Source organism: Phacochoerus africanus, chromosome 5 (assembly GCF_016906955.1).
Source record: "Phacochoerus africanus isolate WHEZ1 chromosome 5, ROS_Pafr_v1, whole genome shotgun sequence".
In the NCBI taxonomy this organism is placed as follows: domain Eukaryota; kingdom Metazoa; phylum Chordata; class Mammalia; order Artiodactyla; family Suidae; genus Phacochoerus; species Phacochoerus africanus.
The window spans coordinates 56008650-56031593 of record NC_062548.1 but is presented as its reverse complement, the minus strand read 5'-3'; the positions used below and the strand labels follow the sequence as shown (position 1 = coordinate 56031593).

Genomic DNA, 22944 nt, shown 5'->3' with positions numbered 1-22944 from the left:
GTCTTAACTCTTTCAGACTTCAAAAAATACTACAAAACTACAGGAATGAAAACAGTGGAGTATTGGCACAAAATAGGGAAATGGATCAGTGGAAAAGAATAGAGAGCCACAAAATAAACCCACACACATATGGTCAATTAATCTACAACAAAGGAGGCAAGAACACACAATGTATTTTTTTTAAAAAGAGGTTCTACAGTGTGTAGTGTTGAGCAAGGGCATGTGAATCAAAGAAATTGGAACACACTATCACAGCATTCACAAAAATAAACTCAAAATGCCGAAGGACTTAAAGTTAAGCCATGACACCACAAAACTTCTAGAAAAGAACCCGGGGACTACTATATGTGACATAAATTCTCCTAGTGTTTTCTTAGCTCAGTCTCAGAAAGCAATAGAAATAAAAGGAGAAATAAAGAAATGGGGGCCTAATCAAACTTACAATCACTGGCATCTCAAAGAGAACCAGACAAAATAAACAGGCAATGAAAAGACAACCCACTGAATGGCAGAAAATATTTGCAAATGAGGCATCCAATGACAACTTAATTTCCCCGTATAGGAACAACTCATAGAACTCAACAACAACAAGAATAAAAACAACAGCAAACCCAATCAAGAAATGGGCAGATGACCTAATAGACTTTTAGCACGGAAGAGAGACAGATGTCCAATAAGCCCCTGAAAAGATGCTCCATGACATTAAGTATTAGAGAAATGCGAATCAAATCTACAATGAGGTACCACTTAGCACCAGTCAGAACAACCATCATTTAAAATCCGAATAAGAACAAATATTAGATAGGGTGTGGAGAAAAGGGAAGCCTCCTACACTCTTTGTGGGAACATAAATTCGTGTAAACACTATTGAAAACACCGTGGAGATTACTCAGAAAATAAGAATAGACTATTCACAGGACCAAGTCAGCCCATTTAGGAAAATATATAAAGATAAAATTATATTCAAAAATATATGTGAAACCCTGAGTTTATAGCAGAACTATTAACAATCACCAAGACAAGGATACAACCTAAATGTCCATGGAGAGATGAACAGATGAGGTACACATATGCACAATGGAATTTTACTCAGCCACAAACAGGAATGAAATAATGCCATTTGAAGCAACATGAATGGATCTAGAGATGATCATACTAAGTAAAACTAACCATGATAGAGTGCCAACAAAGAAGATGTGATGTCAATTGCATTAGAATAAAAAAGATGGCAGATATGAACCTGTAGATCAACACAGAAACAGACTGACAGAGAACAGACTTATGTTTGCCAGCCTGGAGGGGTGAGGGAGTGGATCAACTGGGAGTTTGGGGCTAGTCGATGCCAACTATGACATTTAGAATGGACAAACAGCTAAGTCCTAGTGTACAGCACTGGGAAATAAATCGTTTCTCCTGGGATAGAACATGATGAGATGGAATTAAAAGTATATATATATATTTATAAATGTATATTTATTTCACCTGGCAAAACAGTGGAAATTGACATAACATTGTCAATCAAATAACTTAAAGAAAACATAAAACACAGCTTAAAGCTACCACCTAAAAGCATTAGGGGAAAAAAAAAGACTTGAGTTTGTTCAGCAGAACAAAGAAAAAAATGATTAGAGCAAAGATAAAATAGAACTTACGAAATGGAACAAAAAAATTTATCTTTTTTTTCCTTTTAGGGCTGCACCTGTGACATATGGAGGTTCCCAGGCTGGGGGTCAAAGTGTAGCTATAGCTGCCAGCCTATGCCAGAGCTGCAGCAATGCCAGATCTAAGCCATGTTGTGATCTACACCCACAGCTCATGGCAACACTGGATCTTTAACCCACTGAGCTCGTCCAGGAATTGAACCCACTACTTCATGGTTCCTAGTTGGATTTGTTTCCACTGTGCCATGGTGGGAACTCCAAGTTTCTCTTTTGAAAGGGTAAAACAAAATTAAAAATCTCTGGAATGGCTCACCAAGAAGTAAATGGAGAGGACCCAAATAAAGAGAATAACAATCGAAAGAGAAGAAATCATAACTGTTATGACAGAAATTTTCTTTAAAAATAAGAGAATACAATAAACAATTATTTGTCCACAAATTGAACTACTGAGAAAAGGAGAAGTTCCTATAAACATATCTCCTGTAAAAACTGAATCAAGAAGTTATAGACCACTTGAACGGACTGATTGGGAGAAGTGAAATACAATAATAATTGTAATTTTAAAAACTCCCTGCAAACCAAAGAACAGGACCTGGTGGCATATTCTAACAAACGCAGAAAGAACTTATACTGAACTTCTCAAACATCTCCAAAAAATTGAAGAGGGAACACTCCCAAAGACCTCCTCTAAAGCCATCATCACCTTGATACCAAAACTAGAGTCACTACCAAAAACAAAAAACAAAACAAAAAAGAACAACAACAAAAAAAACCCACTTAAAAGCCATTATCTCTGATGAATACACATGCAAAAATTCTCAACATAAGTTTAGCAAACCAAATCCAACAACACATAAAAAGAAAGATCATACACACGACCAGGTGGGAGTCATCCCAAACTTATAGTTGTGGTTCAACATTTGCCAATCTATCAATGTAATACACATTAAAAAAAAGGAATGGAAAAAAAAACCCATGATCATCTCAACAGATATAGAAAAAGCATTTTAAAATTCAACATCCATTCATGATAAAAACAAAATATGGATACAGAGGGAACTTATCTAAACATAATAAAAGTTATTCATGAACAACTGGAAGCTGGTATAACATTCCATGGAGAAAAATGGAAAGTCTTCCCCTTAAAATCTGGAACAAGACAAAGATGCTCACTTCTATTCCACACAGTATTGAACAACCTAGTCACAAAAATCTGAAAAGAAAAATAAATCAAAGGTATTCAAATTGGAAATGAAGAGGTAAAATTGTCAACACATGAGACAACATGATAACATATATAGAAAACCCTAAGGATGCCACACACAAACTCTTAGATCTGATAAAGGAATTCAGCAATATAGAGGATACAAGATGAACATTCAGAAATCATTTGCATTTCTGTATTTTAGCAATGAATATCAGAAAGGAAACGTAAAAAAAAAAAAACATTTAAAATTACACACACCCCCCAAAAAAATAAAATACTTAGGAATAACCCTGACCAAGGAGATATGGACTGAGAACTAAACATTAATGAAAAAAATTGAAGTTGATTCAAAGAAGTGGAAAGATATCCCAAGCTCTTGGATTAGAAAAAATATTTGCTTTGAGTATTGTGCTAATGGCAATAATACTCAAAGCAATGTACAGATAAAATGTGATCCTTATCAAAGCAATCCTAAAAGTGAAAAAAAATATGAAGCAGGAGATATAACTATTCTAGATTTCAGAAAATGCTATAAAGCTATGATAATCTAAATAGCATTGTATTGGTACAAAACGGGCAAATTCATCAGTGGAAGAGAATAGAGAGCCCAGAAATAAACCCACAAAACATCAGTAAATTAATCTTAAACAAAGGAGGCAGGTATATAATATGGAAAAGGACAGTCTCTTCAGCAAGTGGTGCTGAGAAATTTGGACTGCTACATACGAATTAAAGACATTAGAACACACTCTCATGACATGCTCAAAATGGCTTAAAGACTTAAACATATGACACAATAAAAATCCTAGAAGACAACATTAGCAAATCAAATTATTCTCTGACATACATTCTATCAATCTTTTCTTAGGTCAGTATTACAAGGCAATAGAAATAAAAGTGAAAATAAAAAAAATGGGACCTAATGAAATTTACAAGCATCTGCACAGCAAAGAGAACCAGAAAAGAACAAAAAATAGAAATACTGAATGAGAGAAAATAAGTGCAAATGAAGTAAATGATAAGGACATGGAGTTCCCACTTTGGCTCAGAAGATTACAAACTCAACTAGTATCCATGAAGACACAGGTTCCATTCCTGGCCTCACTCAGTGGGTTAAGTATCCAGCAATGCCATGAGCTATAGTGTAGGTCTGTGATGTAGGTTGCAGATGAAGCTCAGTAGCCTGGAACTTCCATATGCCATACATGTGGCCCTAAAATGCAAAAACAAACAAACAAACAAAAAACCTTACTCTCCAAAATATACAAACAACTCAAAAACTCTACAGCAAAAAAACCAAATAGCCCAACTGAAAAATGGGCAGAAGATAAAAATAGACATTTCTCCAAATAAGACTTAGGGATGCCCAGTATGCACATGAAAATATGCTGAACATCACTAATTATAAGATAAATGAAAATTGAAACTACAATGAGGTGCCACCTCACACAAATCAGAATGGCCATCCTTAAAAAGTCTACAAATAATAAGTGCTGGAGAGGATGTGGGGGAAAAGGGAACCCTCTTACACTGTTGGTGGGAATGTAAATTGGTAGAACCATTATGGAAACAGTATGGATGTTATATCCAAATGTTATAGTTTGCATCTACCAACTGCAATGGGGTCCTACTGTACAGCATAAAGAACTATGTCAAATCTCTTGAGTTAGAAAATGAGTGATGATAGTATTAAAAAAGATCCAGTGACTGGATCACTGCTATACAGCAGAAATTAAAGGAACATTATAAATGAACTATATTTTAATTTTTAAAAACCAGTATGGATGTACCTCAGGAAACAAAATATAAAACTACTATACGATTAAGCAGTCCCACTCCTGGGCATATATCCAGGAAAAAAAAACTATGATTTAAAAAGATACATGCACCCCTATATTCCCTGCAGCACGATTCACAATAGCCAAGATATGGAACCAACTTGCATGTCCATCAGCAGATGAATGGATTAAGAAATTGTGGTCCATATACAAGGAAATACTATAAAAGCAATAAAATGCCATTCATAGAAACATGGATGCAATTAGAGATTATCACACTAAGTGAAATAAGTCAGAAATACACAGACAAATACCATATGATATAACTTTTATGTGGAATCTAAAATATGGCACAAATGAACCTATGTAAAAACAGAAACGGAGTCACAGTCATAGAGAGCAGACTTGTAGTTGCCAAGGGGGAGAGGGAGGGAGTGGGATGGACTGTGGTTAATAGATGCAAAACTATTACTTTTAGAATGGATAGGCAATAAGGTCCTTGTATAGCACACTGGGTTTTAGAACATTTGAGCTTGTCCTATGAACATACTTCTGTTTTATTCTCACTGGGAAACCAGATGCAGTTCATTTCAATGGGAAATCATCAGCACCATAAAGATATCACCAAAAAAGGAAATCACTGTCCAGTACCAGTGATTAACATAAACACAAAAATCCTCAGCAAAATACTAGCAAACCAAATCCAACAAGACATTAAAGGATCATACACCATGATAAAGGGGGTTTATCCAAGGGATGCAAGAATTTTTTTAATATACACTAATCACTGTGCTACATTAACAATTTTAATAATAAAAACCATGTGATCATTTCAATACATGCAAAAAACTTTTGATCAAATTCAACATCCATTTAGGATAAACACTGCAGAAAGTGGGTATAGAGGGAACCTACCTCAACATAATCAAGGCCACATAAGACAAACCTATAGCTAATATCATATTCAGTTGACTACAACACAAACAGATGGAAAGAAATACCATGCTCTTGGACTGAAACAATCAACATTGACAAAATAACTATACTACTCAAGGCAATCTATAGATTCAATGCAATCTCTCTCAAATTACCAATAGCATTTTACAGATCTAGAATAAAAAAAATAAAATATGTAGGAAATACAAAAGGCCCCAAATAGACAAAGCAATCTTGAGGAAAAAAATGGAGTTGAAGGAATCAGGCACCCTGACTTCAGATTATACTACAAAGTTACAGATATCAAAACAGTATAGTACTGGCACAAAAGCAGACAATGGAACAGGATAGAAAGCCCTAAGTTAACCCATGCACTTATGGTCAATTAATCTATGAAAAAGGAGGCAAGAATATACAAAATTGAAAATATGGTCTTTTCAGCAAATAGTGCTAGGAAAGTTGACCATCTGCATTAAATCAATGAAGTTGTAAAACATACACCATACTCAAAAATAAACTAAATAGCTTAAGAATTTAAAGACATGACACCCTAAAACTTCTACAAGAGGACATAGGCAAATATTCTCTGAAATAAATCATTCCAGTGTTTTCTTATGTCAGTCTTCCAAGGAAATAGAAATAAAATGAAAAATGAACAAACGTGTCTAATCAAACTTATAAGCTTTGGCCATGCAAAGGAAACCATAAACAAAATGAAAAAAACAATTTGTGGACTGAGAGAAACTACTCGTAAGTGACATCATTGACAAGGGCTTAAGTTCCAAAATATAGAAACAGCTCATTGAAGTCATTAAAAAAAAATCCAGTCAAAAAAATGGACCTAAAGAGATATTTCTCAAAAAAAGACACACAGATGGCCAATAGGCACACAAAAAGATATTCATCATCACTTATTATTAGAGAACTGCAAATCAAAACCACCATGATGAATCACCTTACACTCATCAGAATGGCCATCACAAAGTCTACAAACAGCAAATGCTGAAGAGTATGTGAAGAAAAGGGAACTCTCCTACACTGTTGGTGGAAATATAATTTTTTTCCATAAATCAATTTATGAGTTCTCCTCAAAAAAATAAAATTAAAGTTGCCATATAATTCAGTAATTCCACTTCTGGGCCTATTTATCCAGACAAAACTGAAATTCAAAAAGATACATTCATGCCAATATTCATAGCAACAGCACTATTTACAAAAGCCAAGGCATGGAAACCACTTAAATGTTCATGGACAGAGGGATTGTATAAGGAAGATGTAAATAAATACAATGGAGTATACCCAGAAACAACAACAAAGAAAAAAAAGGGTGAAATAATGCCAAAATTTGGAGTTACATGGATACAACTAGAGATTATCAACCAAATGAAGTCAGAAAGAGGAACACAAGCAACATATGATATCACTTCTATGTTGAATGTAAAATAGGACACAAATGAATTTATCTACACAACAGAAGCAGACTCATGGAGAACAGATGTGTTTGCTGAAAGGGAAGACAGGAGGGGGTGGAGAAGGATTGTGCTTTGGGATTAGCAGATGCAAACTATTATATGTAAAATGGATAAACAACAAGGACCTATTGTATAAGCACAGGGAACAATATTCGATATCATGTAAAAAAACCACAATGGAAAACAGTATGAAAAAACATATACATATAAACACACACATATATTTGTATGTATATTTGAATCACTTCGCTGAAGATCAGTAATTAATACATGGGATATCAACTATACTTCAATAAATTAAAAAAAAAGCAGCAAACAAGTCAGTTGACAAACTGGGTAAATCTTGGCACTATTTCCCCCATCCAGCAGATTACTGCATGCATATACACAACAAATTGGCTTTTTCTGGAGAAAAAAAACCCAAACAGAGTGGCAATAAAGTATCTGGCTTGTACACCAGAGTGACTTACCCAACTACATGGAGCCTGTAGTTTCCTAGATGTTGATTCCTGCTCCAAGTGCTGAGGCCCGGAGTAGCCAGGGCTGCTTTGGTGAAGTTTTAAGGAAAGATTATCAGGACATGGGGTCCTGGCAGTTGCTATGGTATTACCTGTAAATTCCCCAAGGTGCAGCAAACTCCTTGTTGGCTTCCTCAAAATCTGCTTCTCAGTCCAAACTTGTACTGCCATCTACATGACAAGCCAATATATTGAGAGACCAGTTGGTGGGGCAGAAAATAAGATATTATTCAGAAATCAGGGTGACTGAGAAGATGATAGATGCCTCTCCCAAAAACTATCTTGCCCGAGTTAGAATTCAGGCTCCTTTTCTGCTCAAGGGGCGGGAGTAAATCTGAGCATGTCCTGGTTCCCGGCAGCCTCTGGAGGGATGTGTTCATGGCTTCCACCTGCAGCCGTTCCCAGGTGGGCCTGGTTAGGATGTATCTTGGGAGATAAACAAAGCTATTTTAGATTAATGCTCATTACCTGGGAGGCAGAGTTCCCAGAGGTGGGCCATTAGGTATAACTGAAACTTGTAGGCAACATCCCTTCGGTGATTAAATTGGAACAGAATACAAAGATTCTTCTTTATTGCAGAAAGTCTTCATTCAGTATCTGAGATAAAAATCTCAAAATACATTTTCTTAATTTTACCTCTTTTTTAATAATGATTTTTATTTTTTCTATTATAGCTGGTTTACAGTGTTCTGTTAATTTTCTACTATACAGCAAGGTGACCCAGTCACACATACATGTATACATTATTTTTCTCACATTATTCTCCATCATGCTCTATCACAAGTGACTAGACATAGTTCCCAGTGCTATACAGCAGGATCTTATTGCTTATCCATTCCAAAGGCAATAGTTTGCATCTATTAACCTCAAATTCCCAGTCCATTCCATTCCCTCCCCAACCCCCTTGGCAATCACAAGTCTGTTCTCCAAGTCCATGAGTTTCTTTTCTGTAGAAATATTATTTGTGCCATATATTAGATTCCAGATATAAGTGATAACATACAGTATTTTTCTTTCTCTTTCTGACTTACTTCACTTAGTATGAGAGTCTCTAGTTCCACCCATGTTGCTGCAAATGGCATTATTTTGTTCTTTTTTATGGCCAAGTAGTATTCCATTGTGTATATATACCACATCTTAATCCATTCATCCATTTCTTAACTTTACCTCTTCATTAGTATAAACAATACACATTCATCTAACCCAAGATGAATCCTTTTCAAATTCTGGGGTGTGGAGTTGGAGGAGGTAGAGGACATATAATTTTGTTATCAACTTCTAAGAATGTAATAGCATCCATTTCACGCAATTTTAACAAGTCGGGATCTAGCTTGGTGTTTTGGATACAACAGTTTTCCCAAACTAATTGAAAGACTAAGTATAAATAGCAGACAGAAAATCAGAAATTTTCATAAGCTAATTTGTCAGAAGGCATCTTTTCACCTTTGAGGCAAGCATCTATGAATGTGGTTAAGTTTGGATTAATACAGAGGCCACAGAGAAGGGAGAAGGTGGGGAAGAGAATAATCTCAGGAAGAAGGGGAAAACACCTTCTTATTAAAATAAAATGCACAAGTTAATCATGGCTGTAGCAAGAATTCAATAAATAGGAAAACATTGAAGAACATGTGAAAAAATGTACATTGGGATATGGGAGTGATTTTTCTTGGTGTATTAACTTTATTTTACAAATAAAGTATGTGTGTGTGTGTTAGTTTTAGTAAGATGAAGAGGTACAGGCAATAGATGATGGTATTTAAAAGGATTGTTAATATTTTAAACTAAAAAAACATGATCATCTGAACAAGCACATCTCAGATTTCTTCTAAGGGAGGTGTGGCTGATTAAAGTCAGTACACCTTGCATGTTCACCTTAAATCTGTAGCCCAAACACAAAGGCAACAATCACAAATAATTGCAGCTGTCAGAGCAGTTGAGCCTGTACCACCTGAATCCAGACTCTCAGGATCCTGTTGAGTTGCTCTGGGCTCAACCAGTGGGCATATTAATTTACTTTGAATGAAAATCAAGAAAGCTTGTTTTTCTAGAATTGTTGACCTGGGAGTGGTTCCAAGTGTCTCTCAGTTCATGCCTCTAGGTCTGGGATGAGCTGCACTAATACCATTCTGCAGTGTTCATTGGTTTTCCTTTCCTTAAACATATCCTGGAATGAGGTTCCTCCATCATCTTCAGTGAACATGTGTTGTATATTCACCAGTCTTGGTGGGAACTCCTTTCTGCCTCTGCCCAAGTGGTAAATCCTGCCTGACTACTGCTCCTTTTCCCTCCTCAGCCACCTTACATCACTTATCCTGCTTAGCCTGAGACAGAATCCTGCTTCCCATTTGCCTTTGTAGCTATGGACAGTGGCCATCTGTTTAAGGATTTTATCGTTAATGATATCTTTAATGTCATCTTCTACCCTATACTTAATTGATATGAACTTCTTATGTTTCTTAAAACTAGATCCCCAAGACCTTCCTCAAATCCCAAAACAAGAAAATTGTTTCATTCTTGAGTTTCCTTGTGGATGGCTTTAAAACTGCTATCTCTATGCCTAACATATTAGACACTGAGAAAGTTTCCAAGTTGGAAAACAATTTACCTTGTCGTAGAGAGTAGAGTGAAGACAGAGTAGTGCAGTAAACAAATTCATATGAAAGAAGGTCTTAAATCCCTGGCTGAAATATTTGGTCTTTATCATTTGGAGCTGGTGTATGGGAGCTCTTGAAGGTTTTTGAATGGAGGAACACTAAGGCATAAAGAAAGTATGACAGAGGAGTGGGCAGTATTATGCAGGTGAATTGCAGGGGAGTAAAGGGCCAGAGATGACGGTTGTTAGGAATTCGGTATAGTAATATCTCTATAGGTTGAATGCATTATAAAAATAAATTTAGGAAGTTGACAGAACACTGTAAACTGGCTATAATGGAAAAAATAAAAATCATTTTAAAAATAAAATAAAAGTGTACTATTAATGAAAAAAACTTTTTGTATTATTAAAAAAGCAATATAAACTGAGAGGACACAGACATTTTTGAAAAGCATAAGGATAAAAGATTCATGCATAACCTCACAAACCTAAAGATAATTATTAGCATTTTAGTGCCTTGAGATCAGACAATATATACAATTTAATACCCTAACTTTTTTAACTTAGTGAAAATATTTGCCTACATTCCTATGCTTTAAAATATGATCTATGGAATTCTTGTCATGGCTCAGTGTAAAAAATATAGCTAGTATCCATGAGGATGCAGGTTTAATCCCTGGCCTTGCTCATTGGGTTAAGGATGCAGCTTTGCCATGAGCCGTGGTGTAGGTTGCATACATGGCTTGGATCCCAAATTACTGTGGCTCTGGTGTAGGCTGGCAGCTACAGCTCCAATTTGACCCCTAGTCTAGGAACCTTCATATGCCACAGATGTGGCCCTAAAAAGACCAAAAAATGATGTATGAATCATAAAACATAATCTATTCATATGATCTATGAATGAACATTAAGTTTATCAAATGGAGGCTCTATACTTAACTTTTCTGCTTAGGCTGGACAGCTGGATTATTTCCAGTTTGTTGCTGTCAGTGGTCTAAATGAAATAGTCCTCTTTGCCCAAATAAATTTGTTCACTTTCCTGATGATTAGCTTAGCATAGATTCCTATAATCAATGGGCCAGTGGGTCTTGGACTTTTAAAATTTCTTCACTAGTTGTGTTCCATAGAGATATTCTCCCTGCTTTCCCAAAGGAAGTGTATGACAATAAAAATGTTCATTTAAACATCTATATCAACTTGATAGACACAAAGGGTATCCCTGTGATAAATATTCCTTTTGCAAGTTATATATTGCAGTTGAAATTTTCACTCAACACTGACAGTCCCCCTCCAAATTTATGATGACCCCCAGCTGGTTAGCAAATGGTTTGAGAAGGGAGCCTAGACATTCCACTTCCCAGATAAATGATCTTTTTAAACAAACCCTGCTACCAGATGACACTGGCTTAGGATAAATGAAATACCATTCACTTGAAATAAGGAATGTGTCTAAGCCCAGGTGAAGAAAATATGGCTTAAGGGCTACAAAATTGAAAACAAATATTTAGGATGTTTGTGTTCAGTAATCCCAGAATAAATGAATGAGCAAAACCAAAGCACAACAAACACATACAAGCCCAACCAGACCACAGGTGATATTAACACAAATCTAACATTTAGAATTGGAAGGGTGAATGTCCCATGTCCTCCCTGTTTGAGAGGTCAACAGCTGAGTGACTATGAGTACTCTTAAAGCTTTTGATTCCAGGTACTTGGTCAGGAGAGAAGGATGATTGCAGGAGCTTCCGTGACATTAGATGTGTAGCCGTGGAGAAGACAGCGTTGTTCTTTCCATGGACCCGAAGGGTAGAGCCAGAATCCCTACATGGATGAGATTTCTGCTTCCCATTAGGAAAGATGGATGTGCTGGTAGATCTACAATTTGGAATGGCCTGCCATGGAGAATGAGATCCCTCAAACACGAGCTGAATAAGTCTTGGCAAAAAGAGATGATGAGATCTAAACAATTGGGGTGAGATTAAACGGGGTGACTTGTGGCAGGGGTGTCTCTATAGGGGAGCTGTCCTGAGTCAAGTCAGCCCATGCTAGGTAGGTATAGGGAGTAATATTTATGACCCTGTGTCTATAACATGTCATTAAATTTTGATGGTGCAAAAGTGTTGATTATTGCACCACGCAGCAACCCATGTCCAGGAGAGTGTTTATGACTATGTCCAAGAGATAGACAAATCATAGGTCCTATTCTGACCCTCTGATACTTTGATCCTTTGAATTTGAAATAAGATAGATGGAAATGAAAAAAAGAACAGAGAGACATTGAAATGTATCCCAAATGGATCTCCATATATACATGTCCACTCTCATCATCCTACACCTGCCACATCACCTCTTCTTTGGTCTAGGCCAGTAGCTTCCTAACTGGGGCCATTATTCTCTCCTTTCTACTACCCACCCCATGACCAGTTATTTACATGGCAGCCAGAGTGAATGTTTGCAGGTAATTACATGAGATATCAGAGGTAGAATTTAATGAGTTCTCCACGAACTGATGAGAGGAAGATAACCAGGTGGGTAAAAGGGAAAAACACGAGAAGAAATTTCACACAGAGGAGACAGGTTTCACACAGACAACATGGGATGGACACAGGCAAAGATGTTTCCCCTTCCTAGTAATTAGAGAAATGTAAAATAAATCACCCAATAGCATTTATATCACTGGACTGGCAAAACTGGCACAATGTAAAAGTATGGCATTATCAAATATTGGCAAGAACATGAAGCAATAGAACTCTTATCATCTAAAGGACGCTAATAGGAGAAAGCTAGGGATCTCCTAATACAATCAAGGATGCATCTACCCAGTGATCCTGCATTTTTACTCACTAGACAAGCGATCAAAACCTTACACAAGGGGACATTACAAAAATCTTCATGGAAGCACTCCATTTAAGGGTAAAATATAAATCTGAAACAACCTAAATGTTCAAAGGAGATAGATACCTAAATTTGGGTATATTCATATAATGGAGTATCATATAGTAGTGACCTTGAGTAACCTAGTACTTCTCAATCTACTTGAATGTCAAAACTATAATGTTAAGTAAAAAACAAGTTATAGAAGTATTGATTATAGTACTTTTAATATTAATGCTGAAAAATCCTATAAAAGAATACTTTACATTGCTTAAAGAACACATACAGACATACACACACCCCAGAATGATAAACACTAAATTTAAAATAGTGAGTCTGGAGGCTGGGAGAGATGTATAAAGGAAACTTGGTAATTATTATTTCTGAGGCTGGGTCTTACTTCTGTGACTTACGACTTACAACTTATTGAATTATTTAGCAGTTAGCTATTACATGTTGCCCATTTAAAAAGAAAATTTAAGAAGTGAAACTCAGGAAGAATAGTTTCTTTATTAAAACTGAGGAAGTTTAGCATAAAGAAGTATGTCTTGTGGCCATAACAAAGCAAAACTGTTTGAATTCCTTCCTTCCCCTTTTTCATCAGCCAACAATGCTGCCCAGGTTCTCTAATTTTTCAAGGTTATTGAAAACCTCAGCAAATGTTTTGGTTTTCTGTTGTTTTTGAAGGTAGAATTTACAATTCCCAAATCAGTTCTGCCTTCAGAGCTAAGAGGTTCCTTCCCTATGTAGAAGGAAACACATATGGCTCAGGAACCCTCCCTGGAAATGCAAGTTTCAGGTCCTAGCCTCACTGAGAAAGTGGAATGACAGCCTTGTGCAATCAAAGGGAGGAGCTGCTCCTGAGGGGGCTGGAGGAGGGATGCTGGGATGGCCCTCGTAAACTTCATAAGCTTTGGGGCAACAATATTGATTGGACTTGGCATGCAAGTTGAGCCTCAAACTGTACAAAACAGGATAAGGCACAAATTCCTTATTTATAAGGTAGAAACTGAAAGCAAGGCAACAAAAAGATTTAGAAATAATTTTCACACTACTTATAACAATAGTTCCACATTCAAGTCACTTGACACTTTTTATAATAACACTTGTTTGGTGGCATAAACCTTGCAAAATGTATAAGTACAGAGGAGCCCTATGAAATGCTGGTGTCCGGGGAAATGAAGATCCCCACTTCCAGTTTACTAAGGGGGCCTCTGCATGTGAAAGCCCTAGCGATCCCCAATATCCTTCAAAAAGATCCATGAAATAAATCAATTTTCATCATAATACTAGGACTTTACTTGAATTTTTATTCCCATTCTTTCACCAGAGGATAGTGGACTTTCTCAGAGGCTGCATATTACTTCATATTACATTGTAAGAGACTGCATATAAGAATCCCGCTGTCTTCTTTTAAGACAGACATTAAAGAGCTTTCCAAACACCAAGTATGGGTATGTAGTGGTATGTAGGCCAATATCACTTTCCTCCATAAGACTGTTTGTTTTGGGAAGTAGAGTTATTTTTCATAAAATATATGATATTTATATTAACTTATAGAGTGTTTACTGTTGTTATTTAAAATAAATTAGAAAATAAATATATAATTTTTATTATTTTATCTTTCAGGGAAGAGTTTTTATTTATTTATTGGCATTTTTTAAATCAAAGCATAGGCGTTCCTGTTGTGGAGCAGTGGAAGCGAGTCCGACAAGGAACCATGGGGTTGCAGTTTCAATCCCTGGCCTCACTCAGTGGGTTGAGGATCTGGCGTTGCCATGAGCTGTGATGTAGGTCGCAGACCTGGCTTGAATCTGGTGTTGCTGTGGCTCTGGCATAGGCTGGAGGCAGCAGCTCCAATTGGACCCCTAGCCTGGGAAACTCCATGTGCCTCTGGTGCGGCCCTAAAAAGACAAAAGACCAAAAAATAAAATAAAAGCATGGTTGATTTACAATGTTGTGCCAGTTTCTTCTGTACAGCAAAGTAAATGTTTAAAACCCTCTCCATTTATTTATTTGTTTATTTTGTCTTTCAGATTCATTTCCACTGAGCCACGACGGGAACTCCTCCATTTAATTTTTAATATCTTACATATCGACAGGCGGAGCCAACAGACACCAAAGCACTTGGGAATCATATAAGAGTGTCAAAATTTGGAAACCACTGGTTTGCACACAAGCCTATCAGAGAAAGCTTTGCCGACCATTCTTCCGCTTGCTGGTATAGCTCCTTGTCTGACAGTTTGGACCAACCACCAGAAATAGCTTAGCCAGAAATCTGTTGAATGGAGACTATATTCTATATTTTCCCTAAGTCTCAGTGCCCTCAGAGATATCTCCGGGTGTCTCCTGATAGGCAGGGCAATAGGTCCCTGTTGCTATCATTGCATTGGGAAGTTTCAGACAGGTACAGTTTTCCCTCTCCAGGTCTGTGAGCACCACCCTGGGATGTCTGCTTTAGAAGTAAGCCAGCACTACTCAGGCAGACAAATGGTATTTCTTAAAAGCCCTCTGGTACGGCTTGCTTCCACAATCTGGGTGTTCTACATAGGCCGATGAGGGGCGTGCTCAAACGGAGCTCAGAAAGGAAAGAATAATTCATTTGGTAGGACAATTTGGAATAGATTTAAGCAGACGTTAATGAGGATGGAGGATTTCTTAACTGCCGGAAAATCTGGCAAAAAGCCTTCAAACCCACTTCCTAGCGTGCTGGCACGTTCCTTCCTAAGGTCCTACGGTGGTGGTGAGGAACTAGCTTGGTATGGAAATGCTCCAACAGGGCTCAGTACCCAACTGTCAGTCTCCACTTGCCAGTAGATCTTGCGCTCTGATTCAGTCAGGCAGGTACACACCCGGTCGGGAGTCTGCGGCTGAGCCAGGTGAGGGTGGGGCGCCGGTTGGCAGGAAAGGTGTGCCTGGGAGGAGGTGGCAAAAACGTGCTTGACAGGAAGGCCGGCGATCGGGACTCCCAGGAGGCCCCCAGCCGGCTGGGCGACTTTCAGGGAGGGGACTCTGTCTCTGGGCGAAGGTGTGGAGCTCGTGCTCAATAGCCAGTCCCTCCTTCTCCTTTTTTTTTTTTTTTTTTCCTGCCGGCCTTTCTAGGTAGGCTTAAACTGGCTTCTCCCGAATTAGCAAGTGTTTGGGGTTTCCATTCGGACTGCGGGGGCCCAGGCCGATCCTGAGGCTAAGGACCCTCAGGAGCGGCTACGCATGGGTGACCTCCAGGGAGCCACCACGGGAGGTGGGCTTTGAGGGGAGCCTCCTACCTGGCGCAGATGCCAGATGGCAGAAGGGGAGACCCCGCGATCCCAGAGGAGGCTATGGGACAGCCTGGAAGAAGGAACACATCCCGATTCCCCCATGGTGCCTCCTGGCTCTTCGCAACTGAGGCCTGGCCGCCGGAATTCTGGAGGTGGGAGCACGGAGCAGGAACCTGGTAGGGAAGAGAGCAGTCTTTGGAAGCACGACAGGGGACATGTGGGGTCAACGTTGGAGGGCTACTGGAGAAGAAGGGAAAGGCAGTGGCCTGTCTGGAATCTCTGAGATTCAGAGGTCGCAGAACGCAGGCTTTGTACCAGGGGAAGGTGCACTTTCCCATCTTCTCTTTTCCTCACAGTCCGATAGGGGAATGCAGTCCTTGCTGCTCTTCGTCGTGTGCATCGCTCTTCCACGTTTTCTCAGAGCAGGTAGGTTCAGCATGTTCGGCTCTCAGTGCCCACCCTCCCTCCATGCTCCCCCATACCCCCCCACCCTCCCCCTCCACCACCGCTCTGAGCAAACTCCTGTGAGGACCTCCTGGGGGATGCGGTGGGACCCAAGCCTGCAGATTACACTTTCTCCAGTGGTCCATGCAGAATCCCGCGGGGTTCGGAGAGGGCAAGGTTCAGCTCCAAGTGTCTGATGTTCAGCCCCAAATGTCACCTTTGAGCTTTGACGTGACTTGGAGGGGGGGGGAATGGGCCAGTCTACAAGACAAGACTTGAGTTAAAATGCATAACTGGATATGATACTGTCTTTTTATGTGACAAAGAGATATTTTAGACCCAAGGTAAAAGCAAAGAACCCATCCACAGAACAAACTGCTTCCAAGACAACTAAGCAAATTTGATAGAAATGAACTATAAAGCGAGCAGATTGTTTAACAATGCTTTTTGGAATGAGATATGTATTACTGAGGACAGATTGAATTAACCGGTTGACAGAGTGGAAAGGAAACAAAGCAAAGGGCACTCAGAGTAGGAACATGTACTCTGAAGGAGTTAAGGTTTTTTGACAAGAAGGGAAAGAAAGAAATCCTTCCAAATGGGGAAGATGACTTGAGTGGGGGGAAGAGACTGAGTAAATTCTGTCCTACGGACATCTGTGAAGAACTTCCGGTTATGCTTTCACATCAGCAGACTGTTTTTAGGAAAACTCCCACATCGAGAAAAACCTCACATAAAATTTCAAATCAGCTAGAAAATTAAGTGGCATTTAAAACTAGTGAAAACTAAACTAGCACTCTCTGTGGTTATTTTTTTTCCTTTCTTTCCCTAGATGTTTTTGAGAATGTAAGTGTGAACAATGAGACAGCTTCAGTAGGCCAGCCTACAGCTTTTAATTGCATATGCTATCTGCCAACATCTGGGAAAGTAGATGTTACATGGTATAAGTATCCTAGCAAAATCCCAATATCTAAAAACATACAGTCCAGAATTCACCAGGACCAAGGCTGGATTTTGTTTCTCCCCCTGAAAGGAGAGGACTCTGGGATCTACCAATGTGATACAAAGTAAGTTCCTCATTTACAATAGAGTTCTCTCTCTCTCATTGAATTATATATGTAATTCTCTATATGTATATATATATTTATTTTTACACATACGCATATATTATAATTATAAAATTCTTCTAGGAAAATTCTTGATTAACTACATACATGTAGGAAACAATGAGAAGAATATAGTTTTGTAATTATTACAAGATAGTGTCAATTAACAGGCTTTTAAACAAAATAGATTTGCAAATCAGTTGTTGGAATACGAAATACATTTTTCCTATTGAAATGATGCCGTAGACCAGACCCCATTACAAAGCCTGTTTATCCCAATATGAAGGCTGCTGTCTTTCTTGGAATGCCAAATGGCTTTGTGATAGGTGGCAAATCCAGACAGGGATAATTCTCCTTTGATCATTTGTTGGTAAGGGATCTGCTATAGGAATTCAACAGTGACAAAACTTCAAGATGCTTATGTTATGTTATGCATGTGTTATGTACTTTTCTAGGCTTTAAAAAATGTGTAACTGGAGAACCAAATAAAAACAATGTAAATAAATAAATGCAGGAAATGATTATTGTTGAGAAGCTGAATCTAGTTTTCTCAATAGGGACAAGGTAGTCATATAAAACCGGAAAACCATATACCATGCCTAACAATGGTTACATTACTCCCTAGCATAGAAAGCCCTATGCTAGGCCCTATGCTAGGAAGTAATGTAAATGGCACAGGTCTGGTGGGAGATACTTGAGCCTGGTGGGGACTGTGATGGAATGGAAAGCATATGCCTCACCAAAAGGATGCAGTCTATTCAGTGCAAGTCCATTTTCCCACCTTTCAAGATAACGTCTAAATAGGCCTGTGTGCATGTATGTGTATGTATGTGTGGTTAACTACCAAATAAGTCTTCTGTGTGTGTCCTAATTAAAACACATTATCACTTATATGTGGAATCTAGAAAATACAATGAATGAGTATAAGAAAACAGAAACAGACTCGCAGTTAGGGCAACAAACTAGTGATTACCTGTGGGGAGAGGGAGGGAGGGGACAGGTGGGGATATATGATTAAGAGCTACAAACTACTATGCATAAAATAGATAAGTGATGAAGTTATATCCTACAGTACAGGGAAATATAGCCATTGTTTTCTAACAACGTTAAAGGGAGTATAATGTATAATAATATTAAATCTCTATGTTGTACAACTGAAACCAATATAATCTAAATCAATTATACTTCAATTAAAAATATTAAAAAAAAGCACATCTCTGGACCAAATGTTGGCTGAGGGTCCAGATTTTGTTATCCTCCCTCACTAACGTGTATGACCTTGGTGAATTATTTGACCTCCATGAGCCATGGCTTTCCGTAAAGTGTGAGTAAAGCCAGCCTGAGAGGGTTGAAGTAAAATTTACCCAAGATCCTGTATGAAGTAGGTACTCCAGAAATGTAGCAATATTCTCCCTCTTGTGTGGTTCTTTGGTATTTTCCAGCCCCTTCTGGGTTTTAGGATGGCCACCCCCTCTATGATTCCCACCAAAGTCCTCATTTCCCTGTGATGGACTCAGGTTCAAGATTACTCAGTGACATATATGTGGAAGAGCCAGCAATCCCTTCCTACAGCTTCACTCACACTGGAGACCAGTTGCCGATGTCTTGTGGAGGTCTGCTCTCCTGTTTCCTCCAGGTTATTCAATAACCAGAGTTAAAGATTTTGTGTCCCACAAATTCATCTGGACATCCAGGCTGGATTTAAAATATTTAAATCCGGGAGCTGTGAAATGGAGCAAAACAATCTTTTCTAGAAGGTAGATGTCAGTACTGTCCATCACGGAAGAAAATAAACACAAATTCCCATAAATCTTTAACATACAGATATGTACATATTTAGTGAACTATACACTTTGAAATAATTCAAAATCACATTACATTTGCAAGAATAGCGTAAAGAATTCCCATCTATCCTTTATCTAGTTTCTCTGCTATTTCACATTCACCCCATTGAATATTCTCTTACATCAACACAGAATAGTTACCACATTCAGGAAATTTAACCATCATAGTACTTTTATCTGCTCCCCAGTTCACGTTCTAGTTTTAGCAATCTTCTCTATGATGACATTTATAAATGTTTTCTTCCTTTTCCCCATCCATTGCAATTTGGTGGTCATGTATCTCTTTTCACCTGGATCAGATCTTCGGCTTTGTGTGTGTGCGTGACATTGACATTTTTGAGGAGTACAGGCAATTATTTTATATTGTGTCTCTTAATTTGGATTTGCCAGGTAGTTCTTCATGAGTAGGTTCAGGCTGAGACTTTTTAGCTGGAGTAGTAGAAGGGGTTTGAGTTCTTCTCAGCAAACTCAGACAGTTGGAGCTCACCTGCCCCTCCTTGGTGATGTTCATTTTGATCATTTGGTTAAGATGTCCTCCAATGTTTCCACCATCTAAACATAATTTTTTCCTTTTGTAATTAATGGCTTGTGAGATGCATGTTGTCTTGTTTGAGGCAGAAGATTTGCATAGTGCCTGGAAGAGGACTTGGAAATATTTGGAGATGAACAGGGTCATTTGGTTTTATGATTGAATTTACAAGCTTTTGACTTGTTTTCTTACAGTGACACAAACATCTGCCCCAGAATGCAAATCAACCTAACTGTGTTTCAAAAGCATTGGTGTCGTACTTCTAAAAAGAGTCAACCAAATGTATCAGATGAGTACAAACAAATCCTACACATTGGAAAAGATGATATTCTTATATGTTATCTGAACTTCCCGAACAGTTTTGTTTTGAATTCAATCAAATGGTATAAGGTAAAAAAAAAAAAATTCCTGTTGATATTTTCCTTCCTCTTCTTTAAAACCCACTTGCCTTTTTTTTTTTTTAAACTTGTACCTTTTCAAGCAGAACTGGCAAAGAGATTTGTGTATCCAAGATGGACTTGTTAGCTAATTGCTACTGACAATTTTACCCTGCTTATTAGTTATTTTTTAATTTATGGTTACTAGAGCTTTGCAATAGCTTATGATTTATATCTACCCTCTCCTAATTATTCTTTCTTTTCAGACTATCCTTCATCTTTCTTTTTAATTAAAATTAGTTGAGTAGTCTGTTCACTGTTGAGTGTGCAGTGCATGATTTATAAGAAGTCATGCTCTGGAGAGTGTCCCCATTCCTGACACATATTTGCCTGGGCCCATCTCAGTTTTCTTGACTTGTGGTTCTGCTGTTATTACTTCCTTGCAGGCTTTGCCTTATCCTGGTGTAATGCCATACAAGCAAGTAAAACTATGCATTCTAGTCCTTCCTTTTTTATGTAAACAGGGCATCCTATACTCACCTTTCTATACCTGTGTTTTCACCTTGAAACATTCTTTTCCTGACTGTACTGGCAGATGACAACCCATAAGTCATAATCCTTGGCATGGAGGAGCTCGTGCTAGGTATTTAATATTCGAATTAGTTTTCCCACAGCTCTGCTTGTTAGCACTTGCCCGTACAACCATGAGTTCTCTTTGTGGGTAGGTTCTCACCCACTGATTAAATTCTTTAATGGTGATGGGATTCGACAACAGTCTTATTTATTCTTGAATGGGTTTTGGTAAGATTTTGTTTACAAGGAAATTTTCATTTTCTTCCATGTTTCAGATATTCTGGCATGAAATTATCATCATCATGTCTGCTTCTGCAGTTCTGTTCACCTTTTAATCCCTATTACAATGTGTTCCCCCCCCCACACACACACTCCCTATCTCTGTCATTTGATTAGTCTCATTAGAGATTTTTCTGTTCTATTACTCCTTTCAAAACCCAGTTTTTGCCTTTGTTGATCCTTTTCATTATATATTTCACTTTCATTTAGTTTCCATTTTCCTCTCTCACAAGGAATGTGGCAATGAATGTCCTTATCTCTGTCTTTTCTTTTCCTGTCTTTTCTTTTTTTCTTTTCTTATAACCACTACAGCTTAGCTAGAATGCTCTTGGCTATTTTGTGCCTCTGAGCCATTGTACACATGAGAACAGGAGTATTCTTTTTGTGCTTGAAAGAAAAAACACTTTCAAATGTTGCCTGCTCTTATTGCTACTAATTATTTAAAATCTCATTGGTGAGATCTCATCCACAAAGTTTTAACTAAAAATCAAAGCCTTCTGAGAATCGAGGCTCTAAAATAATGTCCCAGGGAATTACAACTGAGGCAGCCCTGATTATTGCAAAGGGACAGAATGGCTCTTCTGCTATCGAAGCTAAACTTTAATATTATTAAATATCTGTTCCTCTTGAATGAGTCTGTCAGAAAGGGGACTGATGAGGTTGGAAGCATAGGAGTTCCCTGGTGGCTCTGCAGGGTAAGTATCTGGCATTGTCACTGCTGTCACTTGGGTTGCTGCTGTGGCACGAGTTCGATCCCTGGCCCAGGAACTTCCACATGCCACTGGTGTGGCCAAAAAAAAGATTGGCGGCATAGAAACACAGCCCCAGAGATTGGCCTATCCAAGCCCCACCCAGGGATAAGGGGTCCATAATTCAAACACTCACACTTTGTTTGTCCCCGTTTGAAAGATGGCAACCTCATTCACATTATCAGAGTCTGACTTTTTAGTAATTCTCATTCTGCTTGGTAAGCAGTTATCTGATTATAATTGGTATTCCCCTTAAGGTGTTTACAGAGAAATAGGCTATGTCATAAATACAGAAAATGTTCATTTTGGCCTTATTGAGCTTCACCTTCCAAGATGGATGCATTCGGGCTGTTCCACTAGTGGAGAATGGGTTCTGACTGTGGCTGACTCAGTGAGGAGAGAGATCAAAACTTGGACAATTACATCTTTGTTTAATCAGGGGTTGTACATTTAACTTCTCTCTTATAATGACTGCTAGTATTCTGAGCATGGGAACTGCACCTTATTCCTGCATAACCAGGGCTTCTCACCATGCTAGCCAAGGACAGGGACAAATATTTGAATGAATACAGGAACTCAGTTATCAAGACATAATTCTGTAGATCAGCCCTTCCTGAAGAAAAGGGAAAAGATTTGAGAAAGAGTTAAGAAATGGGCCTCTAAGATGGAAGACTCAATTAGCATGGCAATGTGAGCTTACAAGATAATGTTTGCCTCTGGTTGGTGACTGAGAATGACAAATGA

At 38.2% G+C, this 22944-nt stretch overlaps 1 protein-coding gene across 6 annotated transcripts in view; it reads left to right on the top strand.

Annotated features, from left to right (window-relative positions):
- The first annotated feature begins 15735 nt into the window (after positions 1-15735).
- The window catches only part of IL1RL2 (interleukin 1 receptor like 2), a 32412-nt gene continuing 25203 nt past the window's right edge, over positions 15736-22944 (top strand). For 3 of the 6 annotated variants that reach the window (XM_047781345.1, XM_047781344.1, XM_047781343.1), the window contains exons 1-3: positions 16100-16725; positions 17576-17810; positions 20417-20612. In XM_047781345.1, the coding sequence (XP_047637301.1) occupies positions 16515-16725; positions 17576-17810; positions 20417-20612 (642 nt within the window). In that variant the 5' untranslated portion in view covers positions 16100-16514. Of the gene's footprint in view, positions 15919-16099; positions 16726-17575; positions 17811-20416; positions 20613-22944 lie in introns of those variants that run through there. The other 3 variants (XM_047781347.1, XM_047781346.1, XM_047781348.1) reach the window with 3 other exon arrangements.